This window comes from Periplaneta americana, chromosome 5, assembly GCF_040183065.1.
Source record: "Periplaneta americana isolate PAMFEO1 chromosome 5, P.americana_PAMFEO1_priV1, whole genome shotgun sequence".
In the NCBI taxonomy this organism is placed as follows: domain Eukaryota; kingdom Metazoa; phylum Arthropoda; class Insecta; order Blattodea; family Blattidae; genus Periplaneta; species Periplaneta americana.
Genome location: NC_091121.1, coordinates 185,091,964 through 185,109,023, shown reverse-complemented (window position 1 = coordinate 185,109,023; position 17,060 = coordinate 185,091,964). Strand labels below are relative to the sequence as shown.

The 17,060-nt window shown below is 35.3% G+C and overlaps 1 protein-coding gene across 2 annotated transcripts in view; it reads left to right on the top strand.

The window, feature by feature from the left end:
- Positions 1 to 13,585: 13,585 nt before the first annotated feature.
- Positions 13,586 to 17,060, top strand: part of LOC138700325 (xanthine dehydrogenase-like) — a 77,107-nt gene continuing 73,632 nt past the window's right edge. Inside the window, exon 1 of one of the 2 annotated variants that reach the window (XM_069826870.1) lies at positions 13,586 to 13,746. In XM_069826870.1, coding sequence (XP_069682971.1) covers positions 13,687 to 13,746 — 60 coding nt within the window. In that variant the 5' untranslated portion in view covers positions 13,586 to 13,686. The remainder of the gene's footprint in view (positions 13,747 to 17,060) is intronic. The other variant, XM_069826871.1, reaches the window with a different exon arrangement.

Below are 17,060 nucleotides of genomic sequence, written 5' to 3'. Positions count from 1 at the left end.
CAATAACCTCTACAGAATACAAATCAGTCCCTGCCTGCACATTCATAGTAAACAACAGCTCTTGAATTCTAAGTTAGCCTCAGTCATCATAATGGCCGTGGTCTGGTGGTTACCACCAGGTCCTAGGTTCACAGGTTCACAGCCGAGAGCTATGGATTTTCAAGAGCTTCATAGTTTTCTGCCCAAGTCCTTCACTGCAAACCCAGCATTCTCCAATTTTCCCTCTTTTCTGGCTTCCTCTTCATCTCCGCATATGATCCATATATCTTAATGTCGTCTATCATCTGATATCTTCTCCTGCACTGAACTCTTCTCCCGTTCACCATTCCTTAAGGTCCATTCACAATGAAAATTAAACATAACCGTAACATAAACACAGAAGTTTGCGCCCAGGCTACCAAATGGGATCATTCACAATGATTCACATAAGCATTGACATAAACATTATCGTAAGACGTTAACATGAAAGTTTGCAAACTCCAAACTTTCATGCTTATGCTTACGTGATTTGCAAACAGAACACAATCGTGGAGCGCTGAAGTATACGACAGAATACGAGGAAATGGCGTCGTTGTTATGTTTCCATAGTTACCAAGTATGTTTGCTGTTATGTTTATGTTCCCATCGTGAATGATGGTATGATTTTTTTTTACAGCGCACCCTTCAGTAGGCAGTTTCTTCTCAGCCAGTGACCTGGCCAATTTCTTTTCCTCTTCCTGATCAGTTTTAGCATTATTCTTTTTTCACCCACTCATCTTAGCACAGCTTCTTTTCTTATTTTGTCTATCCATGCTTCTCCATACCCACCTTTTAAATGCTTCTAGTCGTTTCTCTTCACTCTGTTATTCACAACATGACATGAGCTTAGTCATCCGTATTATTTTTAAATTATGTTTTATTTAATGATGCTCGCAACTGCCAAGGTTATATCAGCGTCGCTGGATGTGCCGGAATTTTGTTCCGCAGGAGTTCTTTTACATGCCAGTAAACCTACTGACATGAGCCTGTCGCATTTAAACACACTTTAATGCCATCGACCTGGGCCGGGATCGAACCTGCAACCTCGAGCACAGAAGGCCAGCACTATACCGACTACGCTTTGAGGCCGACTTATCTGTATGATGAAGGATGGATAGAACAGAGAAAAATTCTCTCGGGCACCGGAACTCGAACCCGGGTTTTCAGCTCTATGTGCTGATGCTTTATCCACTAAGCCACACCGGATTCCAGTCCCGATGCCAGATTGAATCCCCTAAGTTTAAGTTCTATCTCTCATAATCATTTCTTAAGCTATCATCCCATCATCTCTCTGCGATAGGTCTGCCATCTATCCAACGGAGTAATGCCCTTGGCAAAGTTGTGTCCAGTGAATACGACAGTGAACCATTGCAATGTGGAAAACGCAGTAAGAAAATAGGAAAGCTCCTGCTTTTAAAGAGTAAATATCATAGTGTGGTAGTGATACTTGTTTTTTAGTGAGACAGCATTATTTCTTCTTCTTCTTCTTCCCATCATCGTCATTAGCATCATCATCATCATCATCATCATCACCACCATAGTGTGAAAAGGTGATAATGTCGATGAAGTAGTGACAGAATGATTACTGTATCTCGAAAAAAAAAATAAAACATCGCAATCAAATAATGTTCACAAAGTGAAAAACATTCTTAACTACTAAGTATCAATTCCGGAAGTCAGATATTACGGAAGTAAACATAAGATATAAAAGAAATAAGAAACAAAGCTCATATTTCGCCTATTTACTTTCGAGTTAGATAATCTTAATATGCCATGTTGAATCTTTCGTACACTACTTTTAACACTTTAATATAAATAATTGATTAAATGGCGATCTTACTCGTGTAATTGTGTAAGCATGTGTGGCTTACAGCTGTTTCGGTGCTTCTTCACACCATCCTCAGAGCCTACTAGATCTCGGCGTCATCTCGAACTTCGCTGCCTGTTGTGTGGGTGCGTTCGATTGTTGAAAAGTGTTGAAATGTGGTGTCAAATAGAGTGTGTGTTCTGAAATTGATCTGTGTGTTGAGAATTTGATCAGGGTGTGTTTTAGTGTGTCTGAATATTTCATATTGTTCTAGTGTGTTGAGTTTTTGGTTTTTGGGTTGTATGTGTAGGATTTCCACGTCTGTATTTATGTTATTGTATGTGTGGTTGGCATTAGTTATGTGTTCGGCATATGTAGATGTATTGTGTCCTCTGGTTATTGCTTTAATGTGTTCTTTGTATCGAGTTTGGAATGATCTGTCTGTCTGTCCAATGTAGAAACTGTCGCAACTATTACATGTGAGTTTGTATACGCCTGTGTGGTTGTATTTATTTGTTTGTGTGTTGAGATGTCTTTGTAGTGTGTTTTCTGTCCTGTATGCTATGTTGTATTTCTGTTTTTTTGAATGAGGATGCGATCTTGTGTGTGTTTTTGTTTTCTTATGCAAGCCGCACATGCTTACATAATTAACACGAGTAAGATCGCCATTTAACCAATTATTTATCTTTAATATGCTTTTACAAATGCACACTTACTCGCCTCTGTGCTTGAAAAAATCTTCCTTGCTGCCTTCGCCATTGTTACTTGCTCCATCATCGCTACCTGAACTGCTGCTTGTTAACAGTCAATTGTTCCATGTTATACTGCAATTCGTCTGATCTCCACACAGACTCTCGACTTTGCTAACATGTCGATAACTATGGGTCCAATCCTGCGGACTAAATGCGTCGAAAGCAATGTTTGTTAAACTCTTCACTTCTTTAAGTGATTGTTATAACGCGCAGAGTATCCCTTTACCTGACTCCATATCATCTCAATCGGATTTAATTCGTAGTGGAAGGTGTACACCAGGGCCGGGCATGAGAGCGGCTCCATTTAGTCGGCCAGAGCTGCTCTCGCTCCGCAAGGCACTTCAATTCCAAGCCAGAGCAGAACGCTCACGCAGTGGCGGACTCGCATTACAGCTACCTTCCCTGCATTAATATAACAAGAGCCATGGTTGTTCTAGTCATTCAGTCTGTCAGTACATAATAGTTTATAAGGATATTACATCAATCCATTGTACAGCACAGAATTTATAACACTCTTATTAATTTAATGAAATAAACTTCGCTCTATGCAGACACACAAATCATTAGGCTTATTTACATAACCCATACGCACATACTGCAATCTCCTCACCACGGTTCTACGAGACAGGCGTATGGCTTCCACTTCCCCTACTTGCTGTGGACAGAGTTCATCTGCCAATATAATTAAACATTGCTTGATGAATTCACCTTCGTTGAATGTTTTCAATTTCTGTGCAATTTCGTGGCAAATTTTGTAGCTAATTCTCGTAGCCGATTCACTAAGTGCATTATTGTCATCCTGTTAATATATGATATAATATAATATAATATAATATAAAATGATGCGATGCGATATATGATATGATATGTGATATGAGGTGATATGAGATATGATATGATATATGATATGATATGATATGATATGATATGATATGATATGATATGATATGATATGATATGATATGATATATGATATGATATGATATGATATGATATGATATATGATATATGATATGATATGATATGATATGATATGATATGATATGATATGATATGATATGATATATGATATGACCATAAATTAATACAACTTAAAGAAAATGTTTCTCAGGTACATTATATTAGAGTATCTATTCGATATTTATATTGCATTATAAGTTATTATAGTACATTTATAATATATGATATGATATATTATATATCATAATACTTGTATTATTTAAAATTATATATTACTAAATGTATAATACCTTATAATGCAATGTAAATATCAAATAGATACTCTGATATAATGTACCTGAGAAACATTTTCTTTAAGTTGTATTAATTTATGGCGTTCATTACCAACATATTGTCATATTCAGTAGCATGTTGTAAAGAATAATGTCGTTGGATATTGAACTTCTTAATCAGTTGGAGTGTTTTATGCCAAATTAAACACTTTGTTAATCCACTGCTCTCTACCAAAAAGAACTCCTCCTCCCATGATACATTAAAAGCATTGGGAATAGCGGGCCGCTTTAGTGTATGAGCGGAAGCTCCGTCTTCAAAGTTCGCCATCATACAGCAGAGTCACCACTGCACCGACACTGAATTTCGTACAGTACGCATACGTCACAGCGCTCGCGAGACCCGCTCTTTAAAGCAACAGCGCTCAATTCTCAGAATCACGTAATGTGCCCAGCCCTGGTGTACACTGACGTTCAAAGATACCTGATCCCTACTAATCGATTAGTGATCGATAATTTGTTCGTGTAAGTGTGGCTTCTTTAATTACTACTTCTATGAATAGATGGCGAAGATGTCAGTCAGTGTTGCCAATAATACTCTGACGTTCAAAAATACTGAACGTTCGGGGTTCGGGGAGGCCACAGACGATGAACACGATCTCCTTGTCCACCTCTTCCAATCCAATGACCCGGAATGGTGTTGTCCAGATAATGCCGAACCGCATGGTAAAAATGAAGTGGGGCACCGTCTTGAATGAAGATGAAGTCATCCGACACAAAAAATTAGTTCCATACACTTTCTTTACAGAAATGAAGCAAAAGAACATTCACGTTCGGTGAGTCTATTGCTTGTTCAACGACTACACAAGGATTGTCAGTCCCCCAAATTCGAACTGCCGAGTAACTGCGGCAGACAGGCTGTTGTTGTTTCCGCTGTGTTTAAGACCCTGGACTGAACGTCGCGTGTAATAAAACATTTAAAAAAAACTTTGAATCTTCCTCTATCCAATAGTGCGCGGCAAATGGTTTTACTGTTCGTTTAAAGTAAATATGTGGTCCACACCTGTGGAGTAACGGTTAGCGCGTCTAGCCGGGAAACCAGGTGGCCCAGGTTCGTATCCCGGTCGGGACAAGTTACCTGGTTAGTTTTTTTGCGGGGTTTTCCCTCAATCCAATATGAGCAAATGCTAGGTAACTTGGTGCTGGACCCCGGGACTCATGTCACCAGCATTATCACACTTCATTCAGATGCTAAATAACCTGAGATGTTGATACAGCGTCGTAAAATAACCTACTTAAAAACGTATATGTGAAATCTGCTCTTTTTTTTTTAATAGCTCTGTATTGCGTTTGTAGCAACTGAATTATTACGAACAACGTCTACCTTTATAATACCCTATTTTCTCGAATACACCGCACACTTTTTTTTCCCCCCCCAGAAATATATAAGTAAAAAATACTGGTGCGCTGTTTATTCGAAATGAAGTTGGCAACATTGCCAATTTTCCTCCTGCGTAACTCCTAAGGTAGTAGTGCATGCCATTGACTTCCCACGCAGGTATTTCAATTGTTAATAGCATCCATCCGTCTGTTCCCGTGAAGTGCAGACGTGTTCATCATCATCCAGCATCATCCATTATTCACCTAAGTTATTAACTTGTTAGTCACCTTAGGGTGCGGTACTTCGGTACTACGAACACAATAGTTCTGAATTTGAAGTAATTTAATTACGAAAACGAATGTAAAACACGAAAATACATGCAACGTTTCGACAAGATTACTACGTGAAAACGAACTTTTTCGACGTCACGCTACGACGCAGAGGCAGGACCGGACAGGTTAGCAGTAGCGTCGTTAAGTAAAAACGCAGTGAAGCGAAGTGAATTGTTAATAGCGTTTGGATTAAAACATTAACAGATACTCATTTTAAAACTTTGGCGATTTACTGAAAAACTGCCCTATTTTTTTCACTAGAGTAATACATGGCATATAGACAGTATACTTCCAAAAAATAATTTTAATGAGAAATTAATTATAATTTACTACGTCCAATTGAAAACTTCTTTAAACAAAAATATAATTAGGTAGAGATTAAAAATACCTACACGAATGTTTTTGCTGAATTAACATAACCACAGGCCTTAGGTAGGGAAGAAAAAAAGGAGAAAGAATGGAGATTTATTTGCCACAAAAAGAAACTTTGGACTTTAAAAATCGGGGGAAAGTAGTACGTCATGACGTTAAAACGTAAAAATGTACATAAGAGTTTATTTCTCACCATAAATAAAAATATCAGGAGAGATCAATCGGCTAGAAGGCTCTCTTTGTAATAAACGATTATCTGCATCATACAGTACAGTAAGTTGTTAAGCATCACTTTTATATTGAGAAAGACAGTCTATAAATTATTTTCACTTGAACGCTTTCCTTTAATGGCTGACTCCGTAATAAATAACAGTCAGAATCTTATTGTAACGACTTATCTTTCCATATGGCTATCAATTGTAAGTAGTGATTGATTTCTGTAAATACCGTGCGTAGCAAAGTGACGTGAGAAGCAGCGAATACCGTATAAAATAAGAGTTGAGGATTTATGAAGAATTAATTAGGCTACATCACAGTCTACTATATACAGTCGCGAAGCTCAATATGTAGTAAAAATGCAAACATGGGTAGTTGCCCACCACTAGGATCGCTACTATCGCCTCATCATCGCAGATCTCTCTCCTAGCAGCCGACAAAATATGTTACACTTTCGTTGTCTTGTTCTTTTATAAAAATTAACACCTTCCTTCCATTATTGAAATATTAAATGCATAAAGTTAATTTATTATTTTAATGAAGTATATTAAATTCCACCATAAACTCGAAGATACCTGCAAGAAATTAGTAATATAATTTTTGTTTGTGCAAAACTAACTGAAATTTACTGTAATAGCTTCACTCATTCAAGATTATAGCGATAATTAACTATGAAACCAATAAATATTAATTTGCATTTCTCTTTACGACAATAATAATGGAAATATGAATTAATGGAGTTACTTAGTGTACCGGTAGACTACTTGTAGTGTATGTTTACGTAGTTAACAAAGTGGGATGAGGTTAAGCAATAATAATCACACCAGAATTGGAAATAAAACGTGATCAATAAATTTTATTGTAACAGACTTTTTCTACGTCTCTAGTAAAGCAACAAATAAATAACAAAATTAACAGCTATAATTAAAAACATATCCTTTGAAAAAAAAAAGTAGGCCTAAGCAATAATAATCTCACCAGAATTGAAAGTAAAACGTGATCAATAAATGTCATTAAAACAAACTTAATTTTTCTACGTCTTTAGTAAAATAACACATAAAAATAATAACAAAATTAATAGCTACAATTAAAAACATATCCTTTGAAAAAAAAAAAGTAGACCTAACCTTTATTTCTCTGGAAATTTAGCAGCCTAAGTGACAGAACTTTAACCGGTATCTAATGTCCTTTCGGTTAGATTGAAACATTTCATTGTGAAATTTAAGGATATAATGTATTCTAACAGTCACAAAGAACTTCAAATTAACAGTTTTGTTTCTGCACAGCATTCTTGTGGAAATCCAGGAACCTTTCTGAATCTTTCAGATATCGGAAAAAGGATAACTCTGGCCTCTTTCTCTTACCGTTGCTACAATTTATAGCACTACAAACGTCTCCTCCTTGTCCCATATTATTATTCCAATTATTATATTTTAGCCATTAACATTTTCATTATAACCAATGCGAACATTTCACAAGCATCAATGTGAAATACGCAACGAGCTAGCACTCGATAGAAATACGACACAGTCCAAAGTCGACTATGGACAGTCTATTGTTTCTAGTTGCTAATCGCTTGGAGCGCTTTATCACGAGATTTGCAAAAAAAAACACCTCAAGCTTCGCGACTGTATATAGTAGACTGTGGCTACATGTTATTCTATTTAAATATTACAATTTACAACTGAAATAAAAAATCCTACTCTTTAGGTTACAAAGAAAGTTTTCGTGTGCAGCAGTGTGCAAAGTTAAAGGATGATTTTCTTATTTATATCCAGAGAATAGGCCTATGATTTCATTCTGTAGCTATGTGTCGTAAATGACAGTTCAGGAAAATAAGCTGCAACAGGAAATATCATTTACAACATGATTCAGAACTAAATTTTGCAGAACGGGTACAACGTATAATAAAAAAAAGTGTAATCTTAATATCACAGGAATAACACTAACTTTTTTTTTTTTTTCATATACATAATTTATTATGCCATTAGTCCTGTGTCCTTGTAGTGAAAAATAGTAGAATTTTCCGTTCGTTCAGTTAATTTCTACTGAGCCCGCTAGAGTGTGTGCGATGCATGTACGGCACGGACTCTGGTACGAAATGAGTTTCACATTTTTTTTTGTTAAGTTTATTTATACACGCTTTAACATCTGAGGTCATATCGCGTGTTAGAATCTGTGGGTATACCAGTAGGCCGTTGTTATTATTGTTGAGTTACTGTTTTCTATTGCGTGTTGTAGATGGCTTGTGTTCATGTAACTGATTTCAGATCTTTATCAATGTCCATGATATTGGTTATTGAGGCAATGATGAATCATGGTATGTAAATTTACAGTCCTTTATTTACTTTTGTGACTGAGGGAAACCATGAAAAACCCCAATCAAATTGGCCGGCCATGGGGTTAAACCCGGAACTTCCCGAATAGGCCTACGAGTCTCAAACGTTACCGTCTGAGCCAACTCGCTCGGTAGATTTTGTTCTTGTTCCTGTTCTATATCGTGGAACATTTTATATTCACGGACCAAAATTCGAGTATATCTCTTTGTTTGTACCTTAACATATTTGTTGAGGTTTTCGATAACGATGAATATTTAGGCTCACTTTTTATTTTAGCACATATTTTACGACAACAAACCCAATTTCTTAATTTATCCTAGCAAAGATGTATAAAATTGTTTTTAAAAGTATCATTTTGAGCTCTTTAAGGCTTAAAATGTTTGTCCGACAACGTTTCCGATAGGAAATATAACGCTGTAACCAGGGGCGTACGCAAGGGGGAGGGGGAAGTTACCGGGTTTCAACTCCCCTTGAACTTTTATTTAAACAAAAAATGACATATTTAGATTTGTGTATCTTTTTATCCATAATCGTTTTTCCTTCTCTAATGTTTCACTGTCAGACCAACAAAATCTACATCGACATAAGACATAGTACTCCTACCCCTCCTTCAATATAATCCCTGTGCTTGATGCTGTAGCACGTTCAGATTATAACAATGCTATCTTTGCAAATCAAGCTTTCAGGTATAACTCCCTGTAAAGTTGACTTGAATAATTTCAAGGAGAAAATTGTTCCGGCGCAGGGTATTGAACTCGGAACCTTTGGTTAAACGTACCAACGCTCTACAAACTGAGTAGCTCAATGCTATCTTTATTATAGAGAGATCTACCGCCTAGTACCGACCTTGTAATAAAATGAAGCTGACACAATATGAAATTTAACTTGTTGTGAAACATATTGAAAAAGTGGTTTTGACAGTTCTGCAATGCAGATGTTAAATATTGTGCATTGTCGATTTTAAACTCATTGTAAGAGAGGTATCCACCCGTTCGTTAGTTTGAGTTCTGACTTTATTGTGAAACGTTCGTTTAATATTTTGTGGATTTGACAGTTCATATTTTTAATACCAGCTTCACATTATCGTTCCGGGTTCTTTGATACGTCTAAACGACCACAAAACTCAATTTTAAAATTTTTTTTAGCAAAAAATTAGTAGTGATTCTCGCGAGGTTAGTGAAAATTTCACATTGGCAAATGTTTCTTCGCAGCCGTAGCGTGACGATGTTGTCGGGAACGTTCATAGTTTCACATCCCCTGTGATAACTCAGCTGATGATGATGATGATAATAATAATAATAATAATAATAATAATACACAAAAATTTTAATGCCGATATTGCAAGCTGTAAACAATTTAAAAAATGACCTCCTTTGACAAAATTCTGCGTACGTCACTGGCTGTAGCTAATGATTATTACCTTTCAAATATACATTTTTGGAGACAAATTTATGTCGTTCCTTTATTCTGCTCATTATCTTTTAATTAAATAAATACTTTACTTTATGGATGACCATTACCGGTTGAATTTACTTGCAGATACTGAATATGAATTTTCATAAAAATATTTAATCCATTTTTGTAGCACTATAACTCTTCTTTCTCTTTATATTTTGTATAATGAGAAAGTATAAAGAGTTTTGCATTGTAAAATTCTTATTTTGAAATATTTAGATATGGTACCATTCTTTATGCCTTGTCATGACAATTTTAAATTTCTGAAATTCTGGAAGAAAGGCAATCCTTACAGACTACTGTAATTCGTTTTTCACAAAACTTTCACTTCGTTTACGGCCATATTTTATAGGCCTATGGTCCCAACTTACGCAATCAGGAAACATTCAGAAGTGTCTATGCACACACCACATTAAGGCGTGCAAGAGACAAGGAAGTCGCAGGTTCGATTCCCGCTCGAGGTTGAGAAATTTTTCTTTCATACCATGGCATGATTGTGACTATTATAGTGTTTAAATTCATCAAGGAGATAGACGTTGCATTCCTTGTAGCACTCAACATTAGACCACAGTCTAGTATATACAGTCGCGAAGCTCAATACGTAGTAAATATGCACCCATAGATAGTTGCTCACCACTAGGATCGCTACTATCGCCCCATTACAGACAATGCAAATTAGTACCGGCACAGTCTATTGTTCCTAGCACCCTCACAACTCGAGCTTCGTGACTGTATATACTAGACTGTGATTAGACCATAAAGTCGTCTTTAACCGCAGGTTATGATTCAGAACTCGTTTTTATAGGAGGTTGAGTGGACACCTCACCCGTTTTGAAAATTATGACTAAAATAAGAGTCGCATCTCAGTCTGAGCTTGAACCGAATCTTTGAAGTTAACAGTCTAACTACAGCACAAAATGAGAGAGAATATTAGAACTTTGTAATTTATATGTAAAAAAAAATGAGTATAATATAAATTCCGCGTATGTGATGCAATTTGGAGAAAAAATATTTTTTATGTTTTTGCTTACGTACTGCACAGAAATATTAGCGATAGCCAGGGTTAAATTCAATTTGTCATCTCGTTTTTCAATGTCGAATTTAATTTCAAGGTTATATGAAGTTTAACGTTTATCTTACTTTCTAGATTATATATCAAGGTCGTCGACATTCGTTGCCCGGAAAAAAATCAATACTTTAGCGTCTGCGCACATCTCACAATTTACGAGATATTGCACGAGGTCAGTTCGCTCCCCAGTCACATAAAAATAACATGAATACTTATGAATAATTTCAAGTTAGAAATATGGTCGAGCATAAAAAGTCGTATGAAACTTGCCTATAATGGTAATTAAGACGCTCGTATGAAAATTATGAAACTCGCTTGCGCTCGTTTCATAAACATCCTCGCGTCTTAATTACTATCATTATAGGCTCGTTGCATAATGTACTATTCATTATATAAGTACTAGTGCAGAAGTAAATATCACAAATTTTCTCAATTAAAAACTTGAAAGAATAGCTATAATTTTTTAATCCGTTAATATTTGGCTGTATATATAATCTTTAGAGGGCATGTAGAACGTATGGGCGAATCCAGAAATGCATATAGAGTGTTAGTTGGGAGGCCGGAGAGAAAATGACCTTTAGAAAGGCCGAGACGTAGATGGGAATACAATATTAAAATGGATTTGAGGGAGGTGGGATATGATGATAGAGACTGGATTAATCTTGCTCAGGATAGGGACCAATGGCGGGCTTATGTGAGGGCGGCAATGAACCTCGCGGTTCCTTAAAAGCCAGTAAGCAAGTAAGTAGTATATATTATAATCTTTAGAAAATAACGATTTCGTGCTGAAATATATAAGAAAATTAAAGCTCAAAATGTAATATAATTAAAGTAGTTCTTTTTTTATTAATACACAAAATAAATTATTTTTTACTAATTAACAATAACTTCTTTACTGTGTTAATATTATAAAAATACCTGATTAATTTCGAGGTGGTGTCTCTCATTGTCTGAAGCCTGTGGTTTCCTGTTGTGGTGGGATGTGTTCATGATTGTGTCGAAAAGGGTGTGTGTTTTGAAATTCAGTTGAGTGTTCAGGATGTGCTGTGGGTATGTTTTTATATGTCTGTGCATTTCATATTGTTCTAGGGCAGTGATCGCCAAAAGATGTGTCGCGACACATGCCCCTGCCTCCTCTCAATCGTAACCATGGCAGCATACCCCCACCCTCTGTTTACAGCTATCACTTCGATATAAGTAAAGACATTTATCAGCAGCGGACGTACGCATGTAATGTTACAAGTGTGTAGGATAATATGTTTCGATGTCTTTTCCAAAACAGATAGTAAGTAAAAACTTAATTTTAAGGAGGATGGAAGGAAAAGTATTTATTTTGTGCAGGTGGCAAAAATATGAGATACTTAATTTGTTGTAAAATTTTAAATGAAGTATAAAGGAACAATGTACGTTGTCATTATTCTTCTTGTTATGAAGACTACCACGCCCTTACCTGTAAGTTGAATAATAAACGAACAATAAAAAGTAACGGCTTCTATGTCTTAATCGGGGTAAAATACATCGACGTTTTTTTTCGACGTACGTAATGTAATTTGAATATTCCATTAATAAATAAACAATAAAAAGTATTGGCTTCTGTGTTTTAATCGGTGTAAAATACTTTCACGTTTTTTTCTACGTATGAGTGTAATTTGAATATTTCATTAATGAATAAACAATAAAAAATCTCGGCTTCTATGTCTTAATCGGAGTAAAATACTTCAACGTTTTTTTGAAGTATGTAGTGTAATTTACAACTTCGTGACCAGTCTGGTACGTTTTTCTAATTTCAAATATCTGCTGATGTAAAATACACGCGCTTTCTATAATAAATAAGAAAATAAATTTATTTCATTCCATTAATAATACAAAAATAATTAATAGGAGGATAAAAAATTAACATGAAAAAAGTATGTATATTTAATAAGTAGAAGAATATTATATTGTTTTCGGTTTTTGGTCACTGTCCGTCTCTGCATTGTTATTCACTGCATTACCTGAGGATATACCCACTCCACCCTTCTCCCTTAGATAGAGGTGTGCGGGTTGCATTTCTATTACGTCACAATTTCGTGGTGTTTGGCAACCACTGGTTTTTTGGCTGGATGTGTAGTATTTTAATGTCAGTGTCTATGTTGCTGTAGTTGTGGTTGGAGTTTGTGATGTGTTCTGCTTAAGTTGAATTGTTGTGTAGTTTGGTTATGGCTGTGATTACGTTCCTTGTAATGTATTTTATTTGAAATGATCTTCCAGTCTGTCCAATATAGAAGTATTTTTACGTAAGTAAATTACATGTAATTTAATTAAAAAAATAACGAGTAAATTACCTTGCCAGTCCTCGTGACAGCTTTCCTTGGACTTGAAATAACGTGATTTTCATATAATTTAATTTTTAAGATACTTGAATTAAATATCATAAATACCAGGATCAGCCTCGTCTTTTAATCCAGATAGTTCCGAAGGCAAAGCGTCTAGGGTCAGTAGACACTGACCACAAACAAGATTTTCGATTGCAACACGCAATACATCGCAAATAACAGCTGAAGGATGTATAATTTGACCTTGAGTGAAACCTGACCAGTCTGAAGCTGCATATGGATTAGACTGGCCCCAGCGCCAGCATAAGTTAGTCTTCGTGATAACAATCTAGAGCTCAGACGTTACTCACTTCTGCTTCCAACAAATAAGTGTGAGGTAGCAGACGAAACATCACAACAAAATGGGAGAACCTGTATTTGAAACGGAATCAACTCTGGTCTTCTATGTGAATGGGAAAAAGGTAATGTAATATTTTTCTTTTATCTCGGATTTGTTTTCACACTATAGTTTGCATGTGCTATCTTCCAATTTGTTGTTTCCGACCTAACACTGTTAATGTAGGTCGGACATGTCAACTCGCCAGGCCTAAACTTTCATGGACAGCGGGAAATTCGTGGTGTTTCGCAACACATTACTTCGCGTAAATAATAATAAAAAAATACATATTATGTGTAAAGCGGTGTATTTATGTTTCAGAATAAGTAATTCAAACATACTTACTCTGATTGGAGTTCGTTGTTTTTCTTAATACTCCCAGAAAATTACGAAATTAGGTACCGGTAATCACATTTTAACTTATTCTTCATAACATAGCCATATCAGTAATTCTGTCATATCTCTGTATTGGAAGACAGTATTAAAAAATAACAAATATATGTATGTCAACCTGACTCGGGTTCCAGCGCTAAATTTTTAGGGACGTTGTTTGTTCAGTGGGAAAGATGAAACAGTACCTAAACAAAAGTGAGATTTCATCGAAATCCTATAATCAAATACCTTACTATAATAATACCGGACAGCTGTATACTAGCAGCATTGGCGTGAGTGCGAAAAATCGCGGACCTGACATCTAGCGCAGAGGGATGGAATTACGTCCACATACACAAATATTAACATAGCGAGATTCAGACTATTGTTTAAAACGTGAGTTACTAATGTGGAATTATATATGTAACACTTAAGAAATGTTGAATAATATTTAATGTAAAATTATTATCTTATATCAAAGCTGCATATTATGAGAAATATTGCATACTTCATATTACTTTCCGTAATTAATTGTTACATATTTTTTCTTTGGTTTACCGAGACAAAATCCATCTGATATTAGGAATGAATTTACAGTAATGTTTTATATAGGTACGCATTGCTGACAACTTCAAAGATAAAATTGATAGTAATCTGATGCTTGTAATAATTAGTAAAGGCATGTGGACAACAATAAAACTTAATTTGATAAAACCTTAAAATCCAATACATTTCAACTTATATTTATGTATTAGGTCTAAATAAAAAAAACTAATTTGTATTTTTCTATCAACACAAAGACAAAGGAATTAGGTCTACTAAAGAATGTTGTTGACTTACGTTTTATGAACTGTCGGAAATCGAAAGTACGATTTGGAGCAATTTGTAATGCTGCAATTGTCACAATTATAAACAGCACATATACACCCTGACATTTTAACACTAGTACTAATTCATAAAAATATTAACAAATTAACTAGCACAGCAACAATATATATTGCAGTTGATTACAGCTTGTTTCGCGAGTATCTCCATCCCGGCAGGTAGGTAGCAGCACCATCGTCGTTCGCACGTGAAACTGCTAGCTGTCCGGTATTATTATAGTAAGGTATTTGCTATAATTGCATGAAATGTTTATGGTATTCGTGATTGTTATTGTGAGCATGGTTGGGAATGATATTCGGTACCGTATTTGAAATGCAATTTTGATATTTACAAGTATTTTATATGTCTTGTACTTCCCGTTTTTAAATTTAGCAAGGTTCAGCCTTCTCGTCATTGCATAATTGTTATAGATTACGTTATATTAATTATTTGTTGTTCAATACTTAAAATTTCTTCCTCATTCCATGAGGCTAGTCTCGAGACAACAATGCCATTGGCGCCAACCTTTGAAAAAACTTTGGGTCTGTTCAAACCAGAGCCATCTTCAGTTAGGTTGGTTTAGCTTGGGTTTAAAAGTAAAGCAACAGACGTGTCAGGGCTCAGGAAGCTATGAATCCAGGACACTAGTTTGATTCGATTTGAGAGAAGAGAAATAAGAGCATATTACCCTTATGCAAAGACTGACTGCTCTCTTATCTTATATTGTCTCGTTATTTTAAAAAAAACAGCAATATTGAGCAGAAATTACTATACAAGCACATTCTTCATTTGTGTAAGGACGTAAAAGGCCAAGGTGCATTTGTCTAACTGTGATACGAATAATGAAATAATATATAGACCTATATTAGAGAAATCGTTTCTGTATTTTTCCACCCTTCATCTTTTTTAGTGGCTTATATGCATATGGTCTTGTAGGCACAGCCTTTTATTTTCGGTTGTAAGCGAATATTTATAAAATCTCTCATACATTATCGTCTTTATTTTAACCATTTTTATTCATGCATGGAAATATCATATGTAATTCGGTACATTAAAATAATATATATCCTTAAAATTTGTATGTATCACCTTAAAGTTAAAAAATATATTTTGCTTTAATAATTCATGTTTCACTTGAAATAACACTGAAGTATTTGTAGTTCTATTAATTGAAGCGTTCTCTGGAACAAGAACGTAACAAAAAATCTTCAATTTGGAAAGCATTTAAATCTCGTATATAGCATTGCGCAAAACGACATTCAAATTTTCCTAGAGAGCGCTGTGTTTCTTGGAGGGAAATAATTATTTCGTCAGGAGGGAGATGTGTTATTAAGGATTCGTTATATATGCTGGAAACGGAAAGGCGATAAAACATAATATGTTAAGTTGTTAACGTCTCAGTTGATATTATATATTATCTTGTAATGCAAATGTTGTCCTCGCAGAAGTATAGTACTCTTCTCTGTTTTGTCATAAATTAAGCGCCTCAGAATTCGCTAATGGAGTTTTGAAGACGAGTTCAATAATTCTTAAAGATAACATTATGTGCCGGATAACGCTGAAACATTCCACAACTCGCGGAAAGTGTTATATTTCATACTAATTTAATCAGAGATTGTTAGGAGCAAAGACCGCAATACTCAATCTCCAAAGAAATCGTTAAATAAATAAAAGAGAATGAAATTATATAGGTCGTGATATTGCCCTATCTCTTGCCGCAAGAACTTTTATCGTAAATGAGTATGAAGATAAACAATCAAAAGTGACAGCTTAGTCTCCTATCTTTCCACTGCATGTTATGTAATACGAAAGCGTAAAATATATTAATTTGTTTTTAGAGAAGTCGAAATAATGACGAGATTATTAGGCCTACTAATTGAGAGCAAAATTTCCCATGGATTACACGCAGCCAATTAATATGTAGTTACTAAGAAGAACAGTTTTCAGTGAAAATTTTTATTACAAGTATGTGCGAAAAATACAATTAATATTAAGAAAGCAATTTTAAATTGTTTTATTGACCACCTTTGTGGTGTAGGGGTCAGCAGAGTGCCCGGGTTCGATTCCGGTCGGGTTGAATTTCCTGGTTGAGGTTTTTCAGAGTTTTCCCTCAATCTTAAGGCAAATGCCAGGAAATTTGGGCCACAACACCCCTGAATATCA